Source organism: Puma concolor, chromosome A3 (assembly GCF_028749965.1).
Source record: "Puma concolor isolate L17-30 chromosome A3, mPumCon1.1.hap2, whole genome shotgun sequence".
Lineage (NCBI taxonomy): Eukaryota > Metazoa > Chordata > Mammalia > Carnivora > Felidae > Puma > Puma concolor.
The window spans coordinates 91911137-91935256 of record NC_141669.1 but is presented as its reverse complement, the minus strand read 5'-3'; the positions used below and the strand labels follow the sequence as shown (position 1 = coordinate 91935256).

At 45.8% G+C, this 24120-nt stretch overlaps 1 protein-coding gene across 13 annotated transcripts in view; it reads left to right on the top strand.

The window, feature by feature from the left end:
• Positions 1-23250, top strand: part of SYNDIG1 (synapse differentiation inducing 1) — a 186226-nt gene extending 162976 nt beyond the window's left edge. For all 13 annotated transcript variants that reach the window (XM_086701545.1, XM_086701532.1, XM_086701538.1 and 10 more), the window contains one exon: positions 22006-23250. In XM_086701545.1, the coding sequence (XP_086557671.1) occupies positions 22006-22164 (159 nt within the window). In that variant the 3' untranslated portion in view covers positions 22165-23250. The remainder of the gene's footprint in view (positions 1-22005) is intronic.
• Positions 23251-24120: the final 870 nt, after the last annotated feature.

Below are 24120 nucleotides of genomic sequence, written 5' to 3'. Positions count from 1 at the left end.
GTGGGATTAAATGCTTTGACAAAGCCCACAGCTGGTTAATGGCCAAGCCAAGACTATTACATGCCTATCCAGTGCCAGAGAGTGCTCCCTCCAGATGTCACATTTCCTAACCTCACAAGGATCATAAAACGTGAAGGCGAACAGGTCCCCTAAATGAAGAAGAAAAGCCACCAGCACAGTGCAGCACTGCCACCTCGTACAGGCACTAAGCCCCTCAGTGACATTGTAGGCTGAAAGTAACAGATAGTGACAGAGAACCCAGACAAAGCTGGAACAAGCAAGCCAGCTCCCATGGAAAGTAGGGTGGATGGGTAAGGCTGGACAACTTGGTGGAAATATTCACCCAGTGAAAGGCTTGGCCAAAGAGCTGGACCCTGCATGTGTGGAAGCCTGAGCTGGTCCCTGACCCAATGCTGCTTGCCAGGGGGAGTGGGGCTTCAGAGGAGGAGACTCTCTGAGCTTCAGAAGGCAAAACCTGACCTCACTTCATCTCACAGGACACAGAAGTGGGAGCCAGTTGCCAAGTTTGTCAAAGGCCTTGTGTTGCCATAACAACATCCTACGTGTAAAACACCCCTCCCCACTCAGCTTGGGAAGAGCAGGAGCTGAAAGGGAAGGGATAGATAACCCATTGTGGTGCAGAAAGTCTGAGAGGCTGCAGAGCAGCTCGTGCCCTGGCACACAGGTGAGGTCACCCCCCAGAGCACAGGCACCTGCTCTCCAGTCCTCCTCTTTCTGCTGCAGTTGCAAAATGGGATGTTTTACCAGACAGGACAATAACTGACAAATGTGCAAATATATTGAGAAGAGCAATATGGCAGAAGGTAAAAATAGAATTGGTGTTTTTTGTTTTTTTTTTTTTTTATGTGCCCCTGGGTGATTGTCTATAGATGTGATTGCTACTGAAAACAAACCAATCAACCCACAGAAAATGGCAGAGCAGTTAAGATAAATAGTGTAGTAAATGTGAAATCAAAGCCCAGGATGCTGATACAAAAGGCTCACTGTTCAGGGCTGTGATCCTTTCTTTTTCTAAGTGCACAGAGTTGTTTATGAAATATCCCCTCAGTGACCCACAAATGCACAAGGTCAAAGTCCAGGCTTTCAGGCCTTACACTGAATCAGCAGGCAGTGGGGGCCTGGAAAGCCACCCTGTTCTCCTCACAGGACTCCTGTCTCCAGGGGTAGCTGGTTCAGAAAGATGAACAGGGGCCCAGGAAGTAGAGGTGAGGGAGGCGTGGTCCTCAGGCAGGAGTAACAGAGGTCCTCACATGATTACTACATGTGCTGCAATCTGAAATGTGGAGACAGAAGAGGTTGATACCGAGCAGCACAGAATGTTTGGCTCTCTATGAGGTGAGTGGTGACCAAGGAGAGTGTAACCAAGTTCAGGAGAGAGTTGTCAGATGGCCAATGAGGGATTTACATCCCCCAGGGAATCACGCCCAGGATCCAGCCAGGTGCTGTGCATCAGAGTCAGAAAAGGACAGTCATACCAAGGTAAGTTACCCTCACACAGACACCCAGATATCAAGGTACTGGGTCTGTGCCATGTCCCAGCATCCAGTGCTGGAGGAATATTTAGGGTCACTGTACTTGAGTTTCCCTGACCCAAAGGACCTCACTAACACCTCTCCACTGCATTCATTTAGAAACAAATTGAGTGGCCAGCCTGATGTTGTCTAGGAGAAAATGTCATCTGCAGTATCAATATACACTTTCTGTTTACCACCATTGAAATGTTGGAATAACTATGAAAACAATAGGGTAAACTTTAAAAACAACTACATTTAAGAATTTAGTGTGTTCCTTCCAATCCTTTTTTATTCTATGCATTATTCTGTATGTAAGTAAGATTATGTCTTAAAATATGCCATTTTATAACTGATATTGAGAGCATTTTTCATGTAATTAGCAATGCTCAGAAAGCGTAATATTTACCAGATAGCCCACCATAGGTAAATAGCATGATTATTTAGTTACTCACCTTTTAAGGCACTTACACTTCCCCCAACTTTCCACTCTAATAAGTAATACTGTGGTTTTTTTTTTCATTTTTTACTTAAATCTGTGCTAGTCTTTACTGTCACTTCTTAAGAAACAAGCTTTTCTTAATATCATTAATTCATGGTTATCTAGTAGCCCTTCTGTAGGAAGACTTTTAAAAATGATTTGTTTTCTTTATTATGTAATTGGTTTTCTGTGAAATGGACTGGAAGGAGGGAATAAAGAGGAGAACAAAAGAACTGACATGTCACCCATACTATAGCAATTATGAGAAAGTTTAATGTGCACACAAATTCAAGTTCAAGGGGTCTCTTCTATAAACATCATGGGGTGGACGCCCTGCTCCATGGTGACACTGAACTGGCTCCCTCACAGATTTTCACAGGCACAAAACAGCTGTTGCCCAGGTGTCAGGGAGGCACCGCACACAGAGGAGCACCCTGGTGCACGGGGCAGACATTGGCCAGTGTGCACCCACACAGTGCCAAAACATTCATTTTTGTTCCTAAGAATTTTTTAAAGTTTATTTACTTAGTTTGACAGAGAGAGAGAGAAAGAGAGAGAGAGAGAATGCATACAAGCAGGGGAGGGGCAGAGAAAAAGGGAGAGAGAGAGAGAGTCCCAAGCAAGCTCCAAGCTGTCAGCACAGATCTGGACACAGGGCTCAATCCTATGAACCATAAGAACATGACCTGGGCCGAAACCAAGAGTTGGACACTTAACCAACTGAGCCACCCAGATGCCCCAGTTCCCAAGAATGTTTATACGTTCCCCATGAGTATTTAAGAAAAATATCTGTTATTCCTCTCCTAGCTTTTAGAATCTCCTATCTCCTCCCCATTTATTTTCAGGAAAGAAGAGGGACTTTTGCCTAGAGACTGAGAATGAGAGCAGTGGTTTCCATAGATGAGCATGTGTTATATAGTTCTGAGGTGAAAGCTGTCACTCACCAGCTATGTGATTTTGGATAAGTTCACCTCACAAAACCTTAATTCTGTGTTTCCAGGGTCTCATTAGTGGATTCACATGCAGACGTGTTTAGCAGGAAGTATCTGCAACTTACATTGAAATGTACCCCAGAAAAGATAGATTGATGGATGAATAGAGAGTTATATAGATGAATAGACATCTAATAACATAAATATAGTAATATCCTAATGGCCAGCTAAAGTGATGGATATCTGGGTATTCACTGTAGGTTCTTTAACTTCTCTGTGTGCTTGATAATTTTCATAAAACATTGTTAGAAAAGAGTATTAATAATGGTGTGTACTTCAGGTTCTGTGCAAAGGAGTAATGAGATGAGACAAGTAGAATTTCGGTGTGGAGTCTCACATAAAGCAGAAGTAATGTGTTATTGTTCCTAATATTTGTCACAATAACCAGCCAGATGGGTATCATAACTCTGTTTTACGGAGAAAAGTAAAATTAGATACTCAAAAACTAGTGAGTAGTTCAAGGGCTGAGCCCTGAACTATGTCAGCCCTGGATTTGAGCCAGGAGTACCTTTCCCAAAGTCCTGCCCTGCCTTCAAGGTCCTCCAAGACAGAGCACAGGAGGGTGGGCCTGCATCTGTGGTCACTGTTCCTGGTCTCCCACGTGCTTACATCCAGTACCCTGACCGTTTTTTAAATAAATTTTTACTTTATAATAGTTTTATACTTACAAAACATTACAAAGGCAGTACAGAGAGTTCCCATCTGCCCCTTGTCCGGTTTCTTCTTTTGAAGACATCTTAGGGTGTAGTTCCTTTGTCACAACTAATAAATAAAATACATTGTACAAAAGGTTTGAAGTGTCACCAGTACTTCCCAGCTTCCAAGCCCTTTCCCAAAGACACCTCTTGAACATTTGAGTAAGTCTGTCTGGTATTTAGTAATTTCTTAAAAAGTTATAAAATTTATGGGGTGCGTGGGTAGCTCAGTATGTTAAGCATCCAACTCTTGGTTTCTGCTCAGGTCATGATCTCAGGGTCATGGGATCAAGCCGCACTTCAGGCTCTGTGCTGGGCATGGAGCCTGCTTGGGATTCTCTCTCTCCTTCTGCCCCTCCCCGGCTCATGTGCTCTCTCTCTCTCTCTCTCTCTAAAAGTTAAAAACTAAATTTAAGGTATATATTTTCTTAATTTCTTAATCTATCGGTTTACCATTTATTTATCACAGGCCAATTATTGTGATGGATGAAGACTCACTTTCTTATAAAAGTTCTCTGTCCCTGTGGCCTCCCTCCCCCCTGCCCCATGTCACCTCTGCCCATCCCCATCCTCTCAATTTGGTCATCACAGCATCTTATTAATTCATTATCTGACTACAGATGCCCAGTCACTGCTAAGCCAAGTGCACGGGTATTGTTGCTTTTCAATTCAATTCAATTCAATTCAATTCAATTAGTATAGTTCATGGACTTAAGCTTTCTCTTTACTGTACTCATCAATAGCCTCTAGATATAATTTTTCATGATGTGACCAAATGTATCATATAAGCTATGGATTCTTTTTTATTTTCCTGGAGACCACACTCCTGGGGTCTTCTGTCTTCCTGCTCCAATTTAAGTTGACTGCTCTTTGATGCCATCCCTTTAACCTTTTGATTCCCTTGTAGTTTTGGCTCCTTTTTATTCCCTGTGTTTTTGTTTCTTGGATCTCGGGCCTGCTCTCAAGAATATTTATCTCTGCAACACCTGTTATTGCCATTGGTGTATCCATGAAGGACATTCCAGAAAGATGACAAGCTGCCAACATGGCAGACCAAGGGTAATTCATTTCCAGGAGATGGGTCTGGGAGCTGTGGCTGGGCTTCTCATTCTTTTGAGGGGAGAGAGAACATGGTGTTTGACCAGGGAGGACCATGTACAAATCCCATAGCCTCAGAGTGCGCCATCTATGAAAGAGGTTAGAAACTTCTCCCCCAGGCTTCAGAAACCGGGAAGTAAGCTCTCTGTCTGTTCTGGACCATCAGAGCACAGTCAGAACCTCAGGGCCAGGCTAATCCTAGGTGTGGGTCCTCAATTTACATATAAGCATGGTGCAGGATACCCACTGAAAAATTAAAAAATACGTATTATAGAACTCTACAATAATCCCAAGAAGATTAAAATAATTAAAATAATTTAAGTGATTAAGAAGGAATAGAGATCCATAGTGAAAAAATGAGAGATCATAGTTAAAAATATTTTAAAAATCCAAACTTGGGGGGCGCCTGGGTGGCGCAGTCGGTTAAGCGTCCGACTTCAGCCAGGTCACGATCTCACGGTCCGTGAGTTTGAGCCCCGTGTCAGGCTCTGGGCTGATGGCTCGGAGCCTGGAGCCTGTTTCCGATTCTGTGTCTCCCTCTCTCTCTGACCCTCCCCCGTTCATGCTCTGTCTCTGTCTGTCCCTTAAATAAATAAAAACGTTGAAAAAAAAAATTAAAAAAATAAATAAATAAAAATCCAAACTTGGAAAATTCACAACTAGAATTTTTAGAATTGGGAAGTATAGAGTACCTGTAATAATAATAACAAAACAAAACAAAAAAAACATTTTTGGTTTAAGCAGCAGATTGACTGGATGCAACTGAAGAAAGAATTTATATACCAGGAGATAGATACATGGGAATCGCCCAGATAAGCACAGAAAGAGAGATGGAAAACAGGAAAGAGACATGGCACACAGAAAGAAGAGGTCCAACATGCAACCAATAGAAATTCCAGAGAGACAGAAATGAGGACAAAATGGAATAGTAGTGATATTTAAAGTCATAATGGCTGAAAATTGTCCAAAGTGAAGACAGGTATACATCATCAGATGGACTAGTTCACTTCCTGAGTCCTGAGCAGAGGAAAGTAAGCTTAATGACACATAAGGATACATCATGGTGGGGCTGTAGAGCAGGAATTGGAAGAATCAACAAAAGGCTTAGCGATTAGCCCTTCATAGCCCTGTTTTACTATTTTACCCCTGGCCATCTCATTGTTACTCACAGCTTTGACTCTTACCTACATATAGGTAACTTCTGGTTCCTAACTCCAGTGCAGATGCATATGGACAAATATATGTCTTTGCTTGGATATCTGAAAGGTAACCTTGAATCCTAGGCCAAAGGCCAACTTTGTTGCTCCTTGCTCCTGCTCCACTAAATATACATACTTCCCTTTGTTTCACTGGTGTCACCTTTGACTTGCCACAGTCTTCTATCCCTGTCCCTCACTTGGGCTGTCTGGAAGAGGCATGGGGAACATCTGAAATATGCACATCTCTTGCTCTCCCACCCATACTCCCTTCTTTCTTCTGCAAGCAGACCCTCAGTATCTTCCATTCTTAAGGAGCACACCAGACCTGGGTGGTCTATGCCTCCCTACCTCTTAATTTTTTTTTCTCCTCTCCAGCCCCACCAGTCCCTTCTCCCTATACTCCACCCCCATTCGAAGTGCACCTTCCCCTAGTCCCACAACAGGACATCTCCAAGCTCAAGCCCTGAGTCCCCAAGGAAGGCTTCCCTGGCCCCCAAGTCCGATCATGCTCCTCTGAGGCATGACTTCATGGAACCATTTACAACATTAATGTCAGCTCCCCAGTAGACCATAAGCTCCAGGAAAACAAAGGCTGCCTTCTCACTGACTTTTTTATCTTCAGCACTTAACACAGAACCCTGCAGGAGGATGACACTAAAAAACGTTCCTTTAATGAATGAAGAGTGTTAAGGAATAATTTTGCAGATATATCCCAAACACTTGAGTGAACTGGTGCCTTTTCCAACATTAATTCAAACTGTGTGCTGACTTGTGAATGCAACAATGATGTGTCCTGCAGACACGCCCTTCCCCCTTCAAGCTATGAGCATCACAGTGTTTACTGCTGAGATTGCATCTGGCTCTGGTGGTTTGGTCTCTGTATTGCTGAACTTGGTTTTCTCACTCATTTCTAATATTCAGTCTTCCCTCTTATGATGACTTGCTTAGCAAAGGAGCTGGATTTGAACTTGTCAAATTTGTTTAGTATCTGCTGCCAGTGAGTAGCCCATGCTGGTCCCTGTTTTGAGCTTACTCCTGGCCGTCTGTCCTCTTCGTGGGGAACCTCGCTGCCTTCTGGTTGGCTGCACGGCCTGCCAGCTGGGGGGGGGGGAGGGTGCACTTTCCAATTATACTCCCTAAGGGGCCTGTAATTTGTTTTATTTTCCTGCTAAAGAATTCCTGACCTGAAGCAACCCCAAATGTGCAATGACTTAGTGGGAAAGAGGGAGTTAGGTCTCAGAATTTACCTTTAAGTCAAGTGGAATAAAGGTGAGGTGGTCATGGCAGGAGTCACTCGGATGTGACACTGGGGATCTCCCCAAGGGACACACAGGAGCCTTCACAAACCACCTCTGCTAAAAGGAAAAGTGTCCACTTCAAGACAGGGGCTTCAGTTCAGTTGACTTTGCTTCTTTGTCCTTCAGAAGCATGCCTGTGAACCAGACTGCCAAAGACTGTTTGTGTCCCCAAATCCAAATGTGAAAACCCTGACCCCCAATGCAATGGCATTAGGAGGTGAGGCCTTCTGGAGGTATTGGGTTGGGATGAAGCCATGGTTGTATTAGTTCACTCGTACGGGGATAAAGTGACCACTGTGCTATTGCTCAATCATGTGAGAACACAGCAAGAAGGCAGCTGTCTGCAAACCAGGAAGAGAGTTCACACCAGAACCCGACCCTGTTGACACCCTGATCTGACCTCCAGCCTCCAGAACCATTAGAAAGATGAGTTTGTTGCTTAAGCTCCCCTACTAAGGTAGTTTGCCAAACTAAGATATAAACTTCCCAGTGCATCCCCAACCTCCCATAGGGCTCCATTGCATGTACCTAATTACAAGTATAAAATACTCATTTCTCAAGTTTTGTTGTTTATCTCAAATGAAAAAAGACATTTCTATTTGGAAGCCAGGTTCCAGTGGGGCCAGCCATAATAAGTAGGATTATTTTCTGAAATGTGTCCAGGTGACTCCTGCTGCCCCTGTCCTTGGGAGATGTCATTTGAGAAGTATCCTGATATTTCAACCTAAAGTGAACAATGCCTGTTCTTTTCCACAAATGCCTGTTGGGCCACATCCCCTGTGCCACATTTTGGGAAACATTTCATTCAAAAAGGATGTTTCTCTAATGCTACTTTTCCTTCCCCTGCTTGGTTTGATGTGATATTAATGCACAACATACAGATTCCCCTTGATTCCACTGCATCTGTTGTGCCATTTCAGCTCAGATGCATGGATTTCAAGCTACGGAGAAAGCACTGTTGTTCACTCTGCCGTGTGTGTACAAACTACTCCACATTGGTCCCCAAGGTCCACCGATTGGGAGCAGAGTGCAAAATCACAAAAATGCCTATGCTGACTTCTTTATTAGACCTTCTAATGATGTGCCAGATGTCAGATGCAAGCTAATGAGAAGCTGCTTGGGTCGAATGAATTCAAAAGTAAACACAAGAAATTTTCTTTTATTGGTTTTAAAAGAATAGAAGAAAATTTTAAACGTCCTCTAATGCCCTGGGGCAGTAATTAAAAACCACCCTTGGGGCGCCTGGGTGGCGCAGTCGGTTGAGCGTCCGACTTCAGCCAGGTCACGATCTCGCGGTCCGTGAGTTCGAGCCCCGCGTCAGGCTCTGGGCTGATGGCTCAGAGCCTGGAGCCTGTTTCCGATTCTGTGTCTCCCTCTCTCTCTGCCCCTCCCCCGTTCATGCTCTGTCTCTCTCTGTCCGAAAAATAAATAAATGTTGAAAAAAAAAAAAAAAAACACCCTTGTAAGCAGGCAATGCGGCTTGGTCGTGTGCTGGAGTGTGTACACATTCCCTGGTCTGTCCATGGGCTCTCCCAGATCGGAGGGGAAATATGGGTTCCTCAGAATGGCATTTAGACATGAATTTGGGGTTTCAAAATGAGATGCTGGGTGTCAGAGGGCAGCTTTCTACTCTCACATCAAATATGATTGGAAAAGAGCTCAGACGTGGATGGGGGAGCTTCCTGGAGGCTAAAGAGGATGGAAGCAGCTCTGTGTGCAACAAGGTTACATGCTAGGATCCATCCCCAGCCAAGCCTCCAGCTTGGCTTTTGTCCAGGTGAGAGAGGGTGCCTCAATTCCTGCCAGCCACTGTTGGAGAAAAAAGCCTGTCCTTTGCAGCTGGCCAGCACCAGGAGCTCTCACTATAGCCCACTGAGTTAAGGAAGAGGGAACCAGGATCTGAATATTTTCATTTCTAAAACTCTTGAGATGGTATCACATGAGGATTTGCTGAGAATGCCTATCCTTGCAAATATAAGATAAATTCAGTGGTAGCCATATATACTGGTGGTATCAGGTTCTCTCTCCCCAGCCTCCACCATTCTCAGCCCAGGTGTAGACCTGCAGCTTGTAGGCCAAACGGGCAGCAGAACCATCTGGTAATGTAGACATTTAATTTGCCAGAGATCCTTCTCAAAGCTGAAGGCTTGCCTCACGCACTAGCAAGAGCTTTCTTCCTCCTACTTCCTTTCCTCCCTGTTCCATCACCCCCCTCTCCCTCCTTTCTCTGAAGCCCTGAGCTGGTTTTCCTTGCTGAGCTACTCCAGTGCGAGCTACAGCCACAGGAACAGACGGTGCCTATTCAGCCATCAGAATCCTGACTGGCAGCGTGGGAAAGCTGGCCAGTGGTTGGAAAGCTGACTACTTGGTCTGTTTGTGCTGTGTTTGGGTAAATGGGATGACGTTCCTATTCAGATGATCCACATCCAACAGGATGCAGATGCTTTCAATTGAAACAATAATGATAACTGTAATGAACAAGTGTGTTCAAAGACAGTTTGGCTTACTTGTTCTAACAAGAGGCTCAGTCCACCAACCAGGAGAGAACTACGCTGACACAGCATCATCCATCTGACTACAGTGATCTCAGGTGGTATGGCTGATGACTTTTAATTTTTCTACAGTTTCCTTCTCAAAGTGCCTCCCAAGCATTTTTGAGAGGCAGCATGGCTTAATGCAAGATCAATTTTCTAGAGTCAGACCTACAGGTTTCTGATCTATTGCTTAATAGTTGTATGACTTTGAACAAGTTACTGCCCCTCCTGTGCTTCGTTTTCCTCATCTGTAACTGAAGATAAGCAAAGTCACTGTGTCATGAGGTCTTGATACTAAAACACAGTACCTAGGACAGAGTAGTGAACATTCTAGCAACCTGTTGCCCTTTAGCTAAGTACCCAAACAGTTTGAGACAACTACTAGATGCTCATGGATATAGATAGATAGATAGATAGATAGATAGATAATAGATAGATGATACATAGATTTGAAATTTCCTAACTCTATAGTGAGAAAGCCCATAATCAATGGCACTTCTATAGTGACAAGCATACCCAGTGCCCAGATCTTTGTTTCTAACACCAATTTTCCAATAAAAGCAATCAGGGGTCCATGGGGAAATGGCTGATTATAGGATTTGGGCAGGAAATATACAAGATGAGCCTGGAGCAGCATCCTACAGTACAAAAAGGGAAAAGTGCTCCAAAATCAAAAGGATGGGGGCATGTCAAGGGGACATAGGAGCCAGCCTGAAAAATCTTTTCATGGCCAAAGTGACAGATAGTATTGAATTATAAGCCAAAGTATAATGTATAATATCAGGGTCCATACTGATATAAATGAATGACTGGATGAATTGATTCATGGGGGAGAACACACAAATCTCCCTTACAGATGAATTCCAAATGATTTATGTAGACACTCCACCCTGAAGGAAGAAAAGCACATATCTCATATCATGTGTGGGCTATGCAGTGACCTCCTTTGACAGAGGACAGTATGCAAAGGTAGAAAGAAGAGTGACTTTAGAATAGGGAAACCTGATAAATACTACTTCTGCCAGACAATCAAGGTCTGTATGCCCAGTGATAAGTCCTGTTGATAGGATGTACTCTTGACATGAAGTGATTAGAAGGGCACTTTACCACTGTGGTATTCCTCCCTCAAATCCATTAGACAACTGTCAGTAGAGGAGCATCCTACAATATGTATGACCAGTGCTCCTCAACATTGTCAAGGTCATCCAAAGCAAGGAAAGCCTGGGAAGCTATCATAGCCAAGAAGAGCCTAAAGAGACATGATATCTGAATGCAATATGGTATCTTGGATGGGATCCCAGGACAGAAGGTGGATAGTAATCTTAAAACATGGACTTTGGTTTATGATAATGTATTAACATTGGTTTATTAGAAACCTGCATGTATATTACTGTGAGTATAAAATCTATTTTACAGACTGAACCTTATTATGCATACCTTATTATCAACAAGTCTCTCCTAGCTGCATACCAACAAAAATAAGTATATATGTTCATTAAAAAGTACTAGAATGTTTGTAGCAGCCTTATTTATAATAGCCTGAAACTGGAAATTATATTTGCACAAGAAAATGGGCAAATTAGTTACAGAATATTCATACAGTAGGACACTAGACAATAAATTATCTATATAACCAACAGGGATGAATTTCACAAGTGAAGGAAGCCACACACACTAGTGTCTACACTCTAGGATCTGTTATAGGAAGTTCTGAAGTGATAACTGCTGGGGGAGAGTGACAGCAAGGGGCCAGAGAAGGCTTCCAGGAGCTGACTCGGTTCTGCTCTCCAACCAGTAACCCGCTGGTTACACAGGTATGTGCATGTTGTAAAAATTTACCAAGTTGTATGCTTATGAATTGTGCACTTTCCCTATGAATGTCATATTTGGGGAAGGTGTGCATGTAAAAAAAAAAAAAATATATATATATATATATATATATATATATATATATATATATGGTATGTGTGTGTCTATGTATATACAGATACACATATATATTTATATAGCACATATTTTTAAAATAATGAAAGATACAGAATAAGCCAATAGCCAAATGTATAGCCATTTATAGCTGTTCAAATTTGAGAAATGGGGAGGGTGACAATTTTCAGTCCTGCTAATTTTGTCTCTAATTCTTATTTAATAATAGAACTTCCTATGATCTCATGATCACTTTTATTCCCTAACAATCTGCTTTCTGACCACATGTGACCCTGGAAGAAGCAGGTGGGGCTGGGGGCACTGGGCAGGAGCACAGAGAGGGTGGCCTGGGCAAGGAGGTGGCAGTGGGAGACACCAGGAGACAGTGCAGAGTGGAGGTCTCCTCACCCTCCCCAGGGGCTCCCATTTTGCCTGGGTTCCACTCAGGTTCCCTGGACTCTCACTTGAGGAGTCCCAGCCTTCCAGCCCTCCCCTCACAGGCAAACAAACAAGTGTGTGGAGAAACCAAGGCAGTCTTCTCTCTGGATGGGGCCAGAGGCCAGCCTGTGGGGGAGAAAGGGTGTGAACGAGTTGGCAACCTCGGCCACAGGGTGGAAGTCCCTTTGGGAAGCACTTGCAGGAGCTGAGTGCCCTCTAGGGTTTGGTGGCTTCTCTAAGCCCTCATGGAGAATGCGAGGTGGCAGTAGCTCATACATCCCACATAAGCATGGCACAGTGGCCACTGTTGATGTGTGTGTAGTTGCAGTTGTGTTCTCTGTGAAATGAGATCCGCAGAAGAAATGATTTTGATGACATCTCTACAGGATGTTCCCTCCCCCCTGAGTTCAGGGTCCCAGACCAAAGGCAGGTGGAGTGGCTCCTGGAAGGCCGGTGCTCAGTGCCCATGCCCAGGTGACTGAGGTTTGAGTCAGGTTTTACCCAAACACAATCGGTATATTTGTTTCCTAACGGGTCTCTTTTCTGCTGTTCGGACCTAATTAGCAATAGAAGATCTGTTGTTTTAAATGGCTTAAAATAGGGGAAATCATAAAAATGCATATGAAAATAAATACATATGAGGAAAGAAACACGCGTGTTGAGGATTGGTGTGAGAGCACCTGCCTCTGAGAGGTCTTCCATTCTTGTGGCTTATGTCCCAATTATCTTGCTGTTCTCCTTCAGAATGTTACATGGAGTCTGCCTCTTCTTTGAGTACAGCTCTGAGTACCTTAGTACATACCAAATGTTAACTGTAATGAATAATGGAAATAACCTTTGCAATAATGCAAAGCAATGTAATCCAGCCAGACAGATATTGGTACTAGAGGAAAAATGAGTCATAAAATATCCAAAGTTCTATAAATTTCCAAAGAGATGATTCTGGAGGCAGCAGGTGTCTTCAGGAGCCTGTCACAAATCTTGGATGTTGGTGTTAGGTGCTGGCATTTTCTGCTCAGGCCCTCCCAGCTGTGCCTGGACCCAGCTCCTCTACAGGAATGGAATGAATGTGTCCGTGGATGATGTGGAACGTGGAAACATCCAACCTTACCTATTCTTCCCCTCAAAATGAGTGTAAGAGAACCAAAGCAGCAGGGTGTCTCTAAGAGAAAATCATGATTTTACTAGACGCTCAAACAATACTTCTAGCCAAGGGAAGTGAAGACTTTGACAAAGATTGTGAGAAACTCAACCCAGAGCTAAGACAAATGTTGGCCAATGGTTCCTGGCCCATGTGTGAAGGACCAGAGTCCAGACCCTTTAAAACATTCCAGATCATCTCAAGAAGGGGAGATGGTGTCCTAGCAGGGGTATGGAGCTTGGCATAGAGAACCTTGCCAAAGTGACACGAGGTCTGGGGCTAGTGTATGTCCCCATGAGAGATTCCACAGTCACACGAGGCACATATTCTAGTGGCCACCATGCTGGACAGCACGGACATAGAACACCTCCATCCTCATAGAAAGCTCTCCTGCATGGCACACACTAGACAGTCCCTCTCTGACCCACCTTCTGACCCTCTTCCTGGCTCTTCTCTTCCCCTCCTCTCCTGGATTCCCTGAGGAGCAGCAAACCCTTCTCCCTCTGTCACGCAGAGCATTGCATCATGCCCAAACTTAAAAAGCCAAGTCCTTTCCTGTGCTCAGCAGCAGAGCCAAGTAGGCTTCACCTTACACAGAAAGGGGTCATGATTATAAATATTTCCTTTGTGGATACCCCTGATTTATATCTTCCTTATCAGCTTGTAGACTCTATATAAGGCCAGTGACTGTCAGCCACAGGGATGCCCCAGAGGGTTCCTGTTGTAGTGGAAATGTTTCTGACCAAAGTGTGTTTGCACTCAGAAACCATGGTAGAAAAGGCTGTACTGTCATCTGTTCTATATTCATGGAGTAAACTGTGCTGAACCCATCCAGGCTCCTAAAACATGCAGCTACAAGGCACCAGAGTGGTGAGTGCTGGACCCCCAGCAGCCCCTCCCTCAGCAGGGGCAGGTAAGGCTCTCTGAGGATATAGTAGGTGAGTTAAGAATTTAAAAGGCCACTGCAAATACAGAGCTAGAGAGCAGTCTGTAGAGAGAAGCCAGGGCATACCTTCACTTGATTTGCATCTGTGTGTACAGAGAATTTAGCATCTCCTTTCCTTCCCTCTTTTCTGGTTTGGATATCAAGGTTTTACTAGTTTCATAAAATGAGTTTCTCTATTCTTTATGAATAGTTCTCATATGGTCATTTAATTTTTGGTAGAATCACTTCTAAAATTATCTTGGGTGCAAGAGTAGATTTTTTAAACTATGCTTTCTTCCAGTTACTGACCCTCTCCAAAGATATCCACTAACCTACTTCTATGCCAACAGCATAGACTACTTTAGCCTGTTTTTTACTTATGTAAATAGAATCCTGTGTCCAGCTTCTTCTGTTCCACATTATGTTTCTGAGATTTATTTCCTTACCATTACTGGGTATCATTATTGTTTATCCTTTTTACTGCTGTTGGACATTTGCCTGGCTTCCTGTTTGGAGCTATTATGATGGTCATTGTTACAAACATTCTTGAAGATGTTCTTTGGTGAACATATAAGTAATATTTAAGTATTTACTAACAGTAGGTTTGTTGTTGTATAATGTGCTCATATGTTCAGCTGTGAGAAGACTGATAGTTTCCTCAAGTAGTGATAAGAATTTACACTCCTACCAGGGCTGTGTGAGAATTTGTTTTTTCCACATTCTCACTAATAATTGGTACTGTGTCCCTTTCCCACTTGAGCCTGGTGGGGAGGGGTGGGGTGTACAGCACAGTTCTTTCAAAATGTGCTTGGCTGGGGCATGGCTGCATGCCTGGGAAGGAGGGGAGCAGTATCTCCCCCACTCCCCTCCTCCCTGCTTGCCAGCCATGGTGTCTCCCCCTTTCACATGATAGACATGGCCAGAAAGAGGGTAGAGCAGTCTTACCCAACTCAGGCTGTCATGTGAGGCCTCATGATTTCTGGGCCTGGAGGATGTTTTTTTTTCATCTAGGCATTCTTGTGGGTTCTTTGCAGATCCCACATGCATTCTGCATCCTCAACTACAGTTTGCATGAGACAAGCCATGCATCTTTGTCAGCATTTTCTGTGGAGGTCTGCTTGCCCCTCAGTTGGCCTCTGTTGTCACCACCAACAGAGAGACGTTTCTGTGGATAAATAAGCTAAAGTATTAAAAAGTGCCACCCAAGGAATGTAAATTTAACTAATTCTCTGCAAGATGGACTGTCTCATCATGAAAACCTGAGCAAATTTAAATTGTTAAATGAGTATAAGAAGTTTCCTGCCTTGTGATAGATGACGTGTGCCCCTGACGTGGTGGTCTGATTTGGTGCCTGGCCTCACCTCAGGAGGTGTGACCCCAGTGGCACAGCTGACTGACCTCACACTTAGCCACAGTGTGTTTGTCCTGGTTGTGCATTCTTTGTTTATATGATTTTTAATTCCTCAGTTTAAATCCCTTCACTCAAGAGAGAGGAGAAGAAGCCAGTGGTTTTCAGGAATTTTAGCACTGTTTTCCTTTTGCTCTTCAGTTTAAAAGTCAGGTTTTCTATGTATCTTCACAACCAGATAAATGAGGGTAGTTGTGTAACCAAAGAACCAGAGTGCCCATTTAGTGTTTCAGTGTGAAATGTTCCAGCAGGCTGTTGAAGAACTCAAAGATTCCAGCGCCTCCAAGGTGTAGGGGGGAGGGGGACATTTCCCCAGTCAGGCCTGTGGCTGAGCCAGGCCCCAAAGGTGCCCTGTGGAGTCTGAGGCTTCTTGCTTTCTGATTGGAGATTCTTTATGCCCCGGTGTTTTAAGGCTCCCCACTCCCTTATGACTTTAGCCACCTTCCAGAGGGTGCAAGTCTGGGTCCCACAGAAGGTACAGCTAGGTGCTGGTCAAGAACTTGCTAGCCACCTGTACTTTCTGTCTTCTAAGCAAAAGGCCCCCAAAAGAAAGTAAAAAATTCACTCATGACCTGTTGGAGGAAGGGCAGGGAAGGAAAACCCAGCCCCAAGGGAGAAGTTTCCCACCCCAAATCAGGAGCAGGTGGATTTCCTGTCCTGTTCATGGGTACAAATGGGAACAGCTGCTTATAGATTGTGCCAGAGGGCCTGGCTTACAGTGTCATGCTTCTTTCTGTCCAGTTGGCCCTCCCAGTTCTGCCTTCAGGGGTGACAGAGGTGATGCTGAGGGAAAGCTGCCTGTAGGCAACCGCCCTGTGAATATGAGCTCCATGGGAGGACTGCCTCTCAGCCTAGTCCCAGGAGCCAAAATTGTCACTGCCCCAAGAGTTGGCACAGATTTGATTCTGATCTGACTGGAGGAGCTCCTGACTGTGACACCATGAGTGCATCCCTTGGCTTCATGGGAGTTCACATTCACCTGTGCAAGCAGGAGCCAATCTGAGCCATAGCTACTTTCATGAAAGGGTCCCCAGGAGCAGATCCTGAGATGCCCAAAGACAGGCCATCTGTCTAGGAGGAGAGTCTGGGCAGACTGGAGGTGAACAAGGCCACGAGGAAGGAGCCAGAAACTTCCAGTAAGGGGACACTGAGCCAGTGAGACCTGCCTTTCCCCAGCCCTGTGGCCTGCCTCAGCCCATAACTCAGTAAGGATGTTGAGGAAAGAGGAGATGCAGCCCAAGCCCCACTTAGGTCAGGACAGAGCCACCTCACTGAGCAGTTCTCAAACTCCTGACCCTCAGAAACTGGTAGACATGGAAGGGCTTATTCTTGTTTGAAGCCAAAGCTGGGGATGATGTGTCCCTCAGCAATGGATGATAAACACAGCCATCAAGAGAGAGAAGGCTGCCCGGGATGGGTGCCTGGAAGCCTGCTGGCCTCTCAGAGGCAACAAAAAGCCTGCAGGTCAGGTCCTCAGGGAGCCTGCCCCAGGCCCACAGCCACGTCACAGCTGATGCAAACATTTTATTGCTGTCTTAGCTGTAGCTGGTCAGTCAAGAAATAGATGACTCACCCCAATTAGATCATTTGCAGAGGGCTGATTTACAAAGATGGCTGGCATGGGGACCACAAGGGACAGGGATGTGACTGGAGTGGGCATGTCAGAGAAGCCACAATGAGGAGGCCTGGAGAGAATAGGATGGAGGGTTTGAACCTGCAGGAGTCATCAGTTCTGCAGCCCTCACAGGTGGTGAGCCCTGTCCCCCTCTTCTAATCTCCCTGAGAGGCCCTTAGGGAGAAGGAACCAGGGCAGCCTCCTAGCCACAGTCAGGTAAATGTGGGAAGAGCGTGGGTCTGGAGAGTGAAAGGCAGGAGCCAGTGTCAGAGCTTCCACTGACCAAGCGTCATGCCCATTGGTCCACTGCACAGATGGGAACACCAACTCTCAGACTCCCTCTTCCCCTTTTAAAGTAGGTGGAGTACATGATTTTAAGTAAAGTCACACGCACACTCCCAGGGGCTGGCAGTATCCTTGACCCCACAGTGGGAGGGCCTTGGTGGCAGGTCACCCCACTTTGGGAGAAGATGAGGCTGGGCAGTATTGGGGTTCAGGGTCAAGAAGGCCATGCATGCTGTGCTGCAGGGCGTGGGGACTATAGCAGGCACTACTGGAGACAATGTGAGTGGGTCCACCTGTGGTAAGGTCTGTAGCCGGCAGCTAGAGAAAGTGGGAAAGGTGTAGGCAAGTCAGGAGGAAGGGGCCCCCGACAAGCACAAGACGACTCAAGTGAGTTATTTGAATGCCTAAGAACAAAGTGCGAGAGGGAGTTTAAGCTGTCCATTTCCTTTGGCACACATCACCTTCCACAGCAGAAGGCATTTTCCAGGAGGACAGACTAGGATCAAGGATGGGGCTCCCACCTGCAGGGTATGTTGGCCCCACAAAAACAGAGGTCAATCCCATGTTGCCATTAGAAAGGAGGCTATTAGGAGGTAAAATGCCAGCCAATACTCCTTAGGGCCATAAACCAGAGGGAATGAGGTTTAGAAATAACACCCCACAAGCTAAAAACAAAAGTGTGAGAGCTGAGGGTGTGAGTGGCTTCCCTTTCTGCAAATGCCCACATGCAGGAATCAAAGAAATGCCTTGCATGGTGAATGGACAGGCCATCAGGGCACACAGCTGCCACGACCTCAGGTGGGGACACCCAGGAGGCTGAGTTCACCCCCTGAGCTCCAACTCTCCCAGTTTCATTCCTTCTATTGCCAACATGGAAAGGTGATTCTGTTGGGAAAATGTGGGTCATCAGGATGCTCTCCATGCCAGACCAGGGCTGCCTTCTTGCAAAGCAGTGAGTCTCATCCCAGTTTGCCTGAACTGTCCCTATTGCAGCACTGAGTGTCCCAAGTCCTGGGAATCCCCTCAGTACTGAGCAAACTGGGACAGTTGGCCACCCTGGTCTCGACCTTGCCTGCACACTGGAATCACCTGGAAGCATGAAAGGCACAGAAGCCAGGTCCCAACCCAGAGCCTCTGACTTCCCTGGCCCAGGGTGTGGCCTGGGCATCAGGAGTTTTCAAAGCTTCCTGGCAATTGGAATGTGCCCCAAGTTTGAGAAGTCCTGCTGCAGAGCCATCTGACATGGTGCAGTCTGTGCTGATGAGACCCACATGCCATTCCAAGTAAGGCCTCTCAGCATGCCTGCAGCACACTCACTTACAAACCATGGGCTGCATGTGCACACTGGGGTGTAGACAAGTCTAGATCCCCAGTTAGGGCAAACAAACAACATCTGCTTATTCCAGCCAAGAAGCAAGCATCTGCAATGTCCTCCTGTCCCTACCAGGAGATGCCAGGTTGGCTCTGTTCCTTGGTATCTCCTTTCCTTCCCCACCCACCCCAATGTAGCAGTCAGAGCAGCTGGAAACGTGGCTGCTGGGGGAATCCAGTAGGCCTGGCTGACCCTCAGCTCATAAAAATGCACATGCACACAGTCCTGCTTTCAGCATCAGGGCTTCACAGACCCCTGGATCCAGGACCAGACCCCTGCACTCCTGCATAGCAAGAAAAGCCTGGAGACTTAGCCCAGAAGTTTTCAGTATGGAAATATTTCTTCAAGGTTGCACCTCAAAGGAGATACAAGCTGATTTGTAGCCACAGGATCCATTTTCTGAAACAAAGGATGTGTGTCAGGGACCACCTTTGTTAGACCAGGATGCCCAGTCTGTGGAGTGTAAACAGCATCGCTACCTCACAGGAGCTTCTGCAAAATGCAGATGCTGAGTGGCATTGCTGAAAAGCAGCCTACTTGCCAATGAGGCTCTATCTGTTTGCTCTTTCTGATACATCTCAGCAGATAGCATCTCCAACACAACACACTTCCTGTTGGAACAGTTGCCCTATAACCAAACAAAACGTAGAGGGTGTTCCCAGCTTGCACTGTGAGAGTAAACCATGGAGCTTGATTCCCCAGCCAACACTTCTGGGCTCCTGGGGACTAGAGCACTCGCACCATGGGCTCAGAACCTGCCAGAGGGGATGTCTGCAGAGTTGGGCCAGAGCTTAGGTCAAGGCTGCCCAGTGCCACTACCTTCCTTACACAGACCACCAGAGAACCCAGGAGGGTGCACCTGGTGCCAGTACCACCTGGAAGCATTTGAAGGGAGCTGATCTTGTACAGCCCACTCGGTCATTCATGAAATGTTCAGGGAGTTCCTACCATCCACCCAGGCTTCAGGCAGACGGTGTGGACAAGGCAGGCATGGACCTGTCTCTGGAGCTTAAAGCTGAGCCAGGAAGGCAACTACTAAACATAGTTACTGAAACATGTGAGCCTTGATGAGATGGGTCAGTTGGGACACAGGCACTCCCGGCAGGGCCTGTTTTCAGGGGGAGGGAGTGCCCAGTATACCCTGCTTTCCTGTCTGTCCTCTCCTGTAGCAAGTCCCAGGGCAGATTGCCTTAAGGGTAGTGGTAATGAGAGATAGTAGCAAAGCCCCATTCTGATGGAATGTGGCCGCCTGGCTAAGGATGGGCATTTCTAGGGAATCATGTTATGAGATACTGGGGTGTTTGGGAGTGCTGCTAGAGAAAATGAAACACAGCTAATTGAGGCTTAATTAATTAATTAGCATTGTCCTAGGAGGCTTCTCATTCAGCATTCCCTTAGCTCTGCTTCATCAAGAATTGTCAGCAGTGAGCTCCCAAGCTCCCTTCCAAGAAAGAAAATCAGGAGAGGAAGGCAAAAACTGACCTCCAGGATCCAACAGATAGGAAAAAGAGAGATCCCAAGCAGACCAGAGTCCCTTCTCAACCAGACACAGAGCTCCACATTTCATCAGTCAGGGTCAGGACTGTGCAGGGTGGAACTTCATCTCATGAGTTACTTCTGAGTCTAACCCTTTGTGGTCTGTTGCAAAGGTTTTGGCATACCTTAGTTTGAGTAAACAACATACCACACCCATACCGGCCTACACAATGCAGAAATACCACTGATGACACATGGAGATAGGACCCAGGGAAGATCTGGTTTTCTGGAGATGGGCCAGAGAGTGAGTTAGGATATTGACCTGGACAGTGGGCTCTGCCTTTCCCCGACCACAAAGAATCCCCAGCCACCTTGGGGTTAACCCTTGTCAGCATCACTTGACCCTCCCAGGGGTTAGGGGGTCCTAGTACCTTCTACCCCCATCAGCCAAATTCATCATTTTCCTCAAGTAGTCCTTTTAGGATGGTTACAGCTGAAACTCATGACAGTCCCTATGCTCTTGTGTAACATTTCTAGTCTCACTTGTGGAGAGGGACAGCAAAGGAAGGGGTCGGGGATGAGTACATAGGGTCTGCTGCAAAATACCCAACCAGATACAACATCCCAAGCCTCCACATTCCTATCCATCTTGTGATCCCAAGAAACATGAATTTTATCAAAGCAACACCTCATTAGGCAACTGAGTGACCAGAAATGTGGGTATTGGTCTTACATCATAATTTTATTGATGGTTGAATTTTACCAACTGCAGCTATGGTGAAGAAGGTCAATGGTCAGGAATGCTGGGTTCCATGGCCACCAGCTGAAGACTAAAGTGTTAAGTATCCTGAAATTGCTTTAACAGTCTTATGCCATAGTATCCTCTCTGGGAAATGAGAACTATAATTTCCTTCCTCACACCCCTACTATGTTTTAAAGTTAAATCAGGTAAGTGTGAACATATTCTAGTGTTATTCGGGGTGCCTGGGGACTCAGTCAATTAAGCGTCTGACTCCTGGTTTTGGCTCACATCATGATCTCAAAATTCATGAGTTCAAGCCCCACGTCGGGCTCTATGCTGAAATGGTGAAGCCTGCTTGGGAGTTCTCTCTCCCTTTCTCTGTACCTCCCTGGCTTGCTCACTCTCTCAAAAAAATAAATAAATAAAAATTTAAAGAAAGGAAATTCAATGTTTTCCAAATAAAATAAACTATCATCTATGGGTAGAAAACAGGGTGCTGAGGCTGTAATACCTACTCTATCCCTCACATCCTGGTTCCCAAGACGCTGGACCCCACATTGGTGGTGGAGTACTGCCAGCCATGGGTATTCCTGGGGACACTTTTCTTTTTTTAAGCTTTAACTGCCTTGCAGTCTGGGGGAGCAATACCTCCCTATTTCTTCTCTGCCAGTTATAGAACAGCTGCATCACACCTGGGAGTACACCCAGTTACCCCTTGGCAAGTCCTCCCTGTCTGTTGTCAGCTAAGTTCAAAGTTGGAAAGGCACCAGAGGTGAACACTACAGTCACTTCATTTGCTCTGACTTGCTCATCTTGACTTCATTTTTTCCTCTCTCTTTTCTCTCCAACAGACGAACAAAGCCGTGGCCAAGGGCGACTTCCACCAGGCCAGCACTAGCTCCCGGCGGGCCCTGTTCCTGGCTGTGCTATCCATCACGATTGGAACTGGTATCTACGTGGGCGTGGCTGTGGCCCTCATCGCCTACCTCTCCAAGAACAACCACCTATGAGCTTCCTCCAGGCACATAGGAGAAGAACCTGGGGCCAGTTGTGTGCAGATGCACAGAAGGCAGGGCTGGCAAGGGGAGGACACACAGACACACCTTTGTGATGCTGTACACTATAAATTATTGCCAAACGACTCCATAAAGCCCTGGGATTTTCTACCCATGGGTTTCTTTTGTTTTTACCCTTTAATTTCATTTTCACAGCACTGTGTAGAGCACGAGGCACATGGGCACTGCTGACCCTTCCAAAGGGAAGCTCCAAAGATCCTGACCCTCAAGGCCGTCTCTGGATGGATTCTGGTGGATTCATGACAGTGCAGCTCTCTCTGCAGCCTGCCAGTGCCTGGAATGCCATAGCATTAGCAATACACAAACAATTCAAATGTGTTTATTTTTTATGGAATATGGTGCAATAGGCAGAGGGCAAAGGACTCGTCACTTCTGTCTGTGGCCCTGCTTCACTCCTCCGTCATTTTCCCTGTCCATGATCCTTCCCTGCAGGAAGAAAATGGGGCTGGCAGGAAGAGAGACAGAACTGCTAGCAGTCCTCCCAGCTGCCACTGGTCTTCAGATGGGTCCAGCCCTAAAAATGCAAGTCCAAAATCACATGGGGTCTGTCTCCAGGCCCAGTGGACACTCCCTCCATGCTGCCCCCAGCCTAGGAACATTGGGCCTCCTTTGGATATGTCCAAATTCAGCAGCCACCACGCAGCAATATGCAGTCTTGGGGCCTTGTTGATCTAGGGTGGGGGGCAGGCCACAGTCCTTCCCGAGACCCCTCCCAGAAAGACCCTGAAGTTTGCTCCAGGAACTGTAGGCAAAGGAGCTGTGGATACCATCTCAGCATAAAGATGCCTGTGTTGACACTCACCCTGGTGATGAGCAGTGACACCAGTGATCTTTAAAAGGAAATGAACCTTCCCTGTCGACTAAATGAATAGCTATTTTCTTGTCATTTTTTTAAGTGCAACTACTGCTTCATGCTGCTTAAGTTATCCGATGAATGCTGAGAAATAAGTAATCAGACATTTTAATACCATTTCACTGCTGTTTTACGAGTGTTCATTATTTAACAAAAATTATCTTTTAGCTTTTCTGCTTATGACTTTTTTTTTCTGATGAATATCAATTCTTGGGTTTCATTTCTACTTTTCACTTGTTTTAAATAACCACAGAGTGACCAAAGACTTAGCTGGTGGAAAAGTGGGAGTGTCTCCTAAGATAAGGGTCACAATAGCCCTGGCTGCTTACACTTTTACTTTGAATACCATTAATATTATCATCCTAATAATAATATTAGGGGACACAGGGGCCATCTCTCTAGGACAGTAGTTCCTTCCACAGCACTTACAAAATACCTGCTGCCTGGGTCCCAGCCCCAGAAATTCTGATGTCGTTGAGCAGGGCCACAGCCTGGTAATGCCAGTGTCCAGCACAAGTTAGGAACCACTGTCCTGGAATAAGGACTTGGGTTTGATCTCCTTCACCTGCCCCTCTCCCCCTTGAACTAAAATGCTTAATATTCTGAAAATTTGTAGCACTGCCTTCCTGGATCAAATCCAAGATCCATCTAGAATTTGTCCTTAGCGGATGCTCCAAAAACATATTCTAAGACCCTAACCTGAAGAAGAATATATGAAAGAAGCCCAAACATCCCTGTAAGAGTCAGAATAACCTGGTGATAGAGTGCATGGATTGGGATCAAACCAGCTGTGTGATCCATATGGGTGCATGTCTCTGAACCTCATCTCTAAGAGATGACAGTTAAGGCCCACTTCTGAGGACTTCTGGGGAATGCACGGGCACAGAGCCCAATGCCTGGCCCAGGTTGGTGTGCTGGACATGGGATGGCTGTGGTCACTCTCAGTGTCCTGGATAGCCCATCCCACAACTTGTTCATGCCCTTCCATTTTTTCTGCCCAGTACCTCAGGGTTTATTCATCATGAGCCATTGTGTGA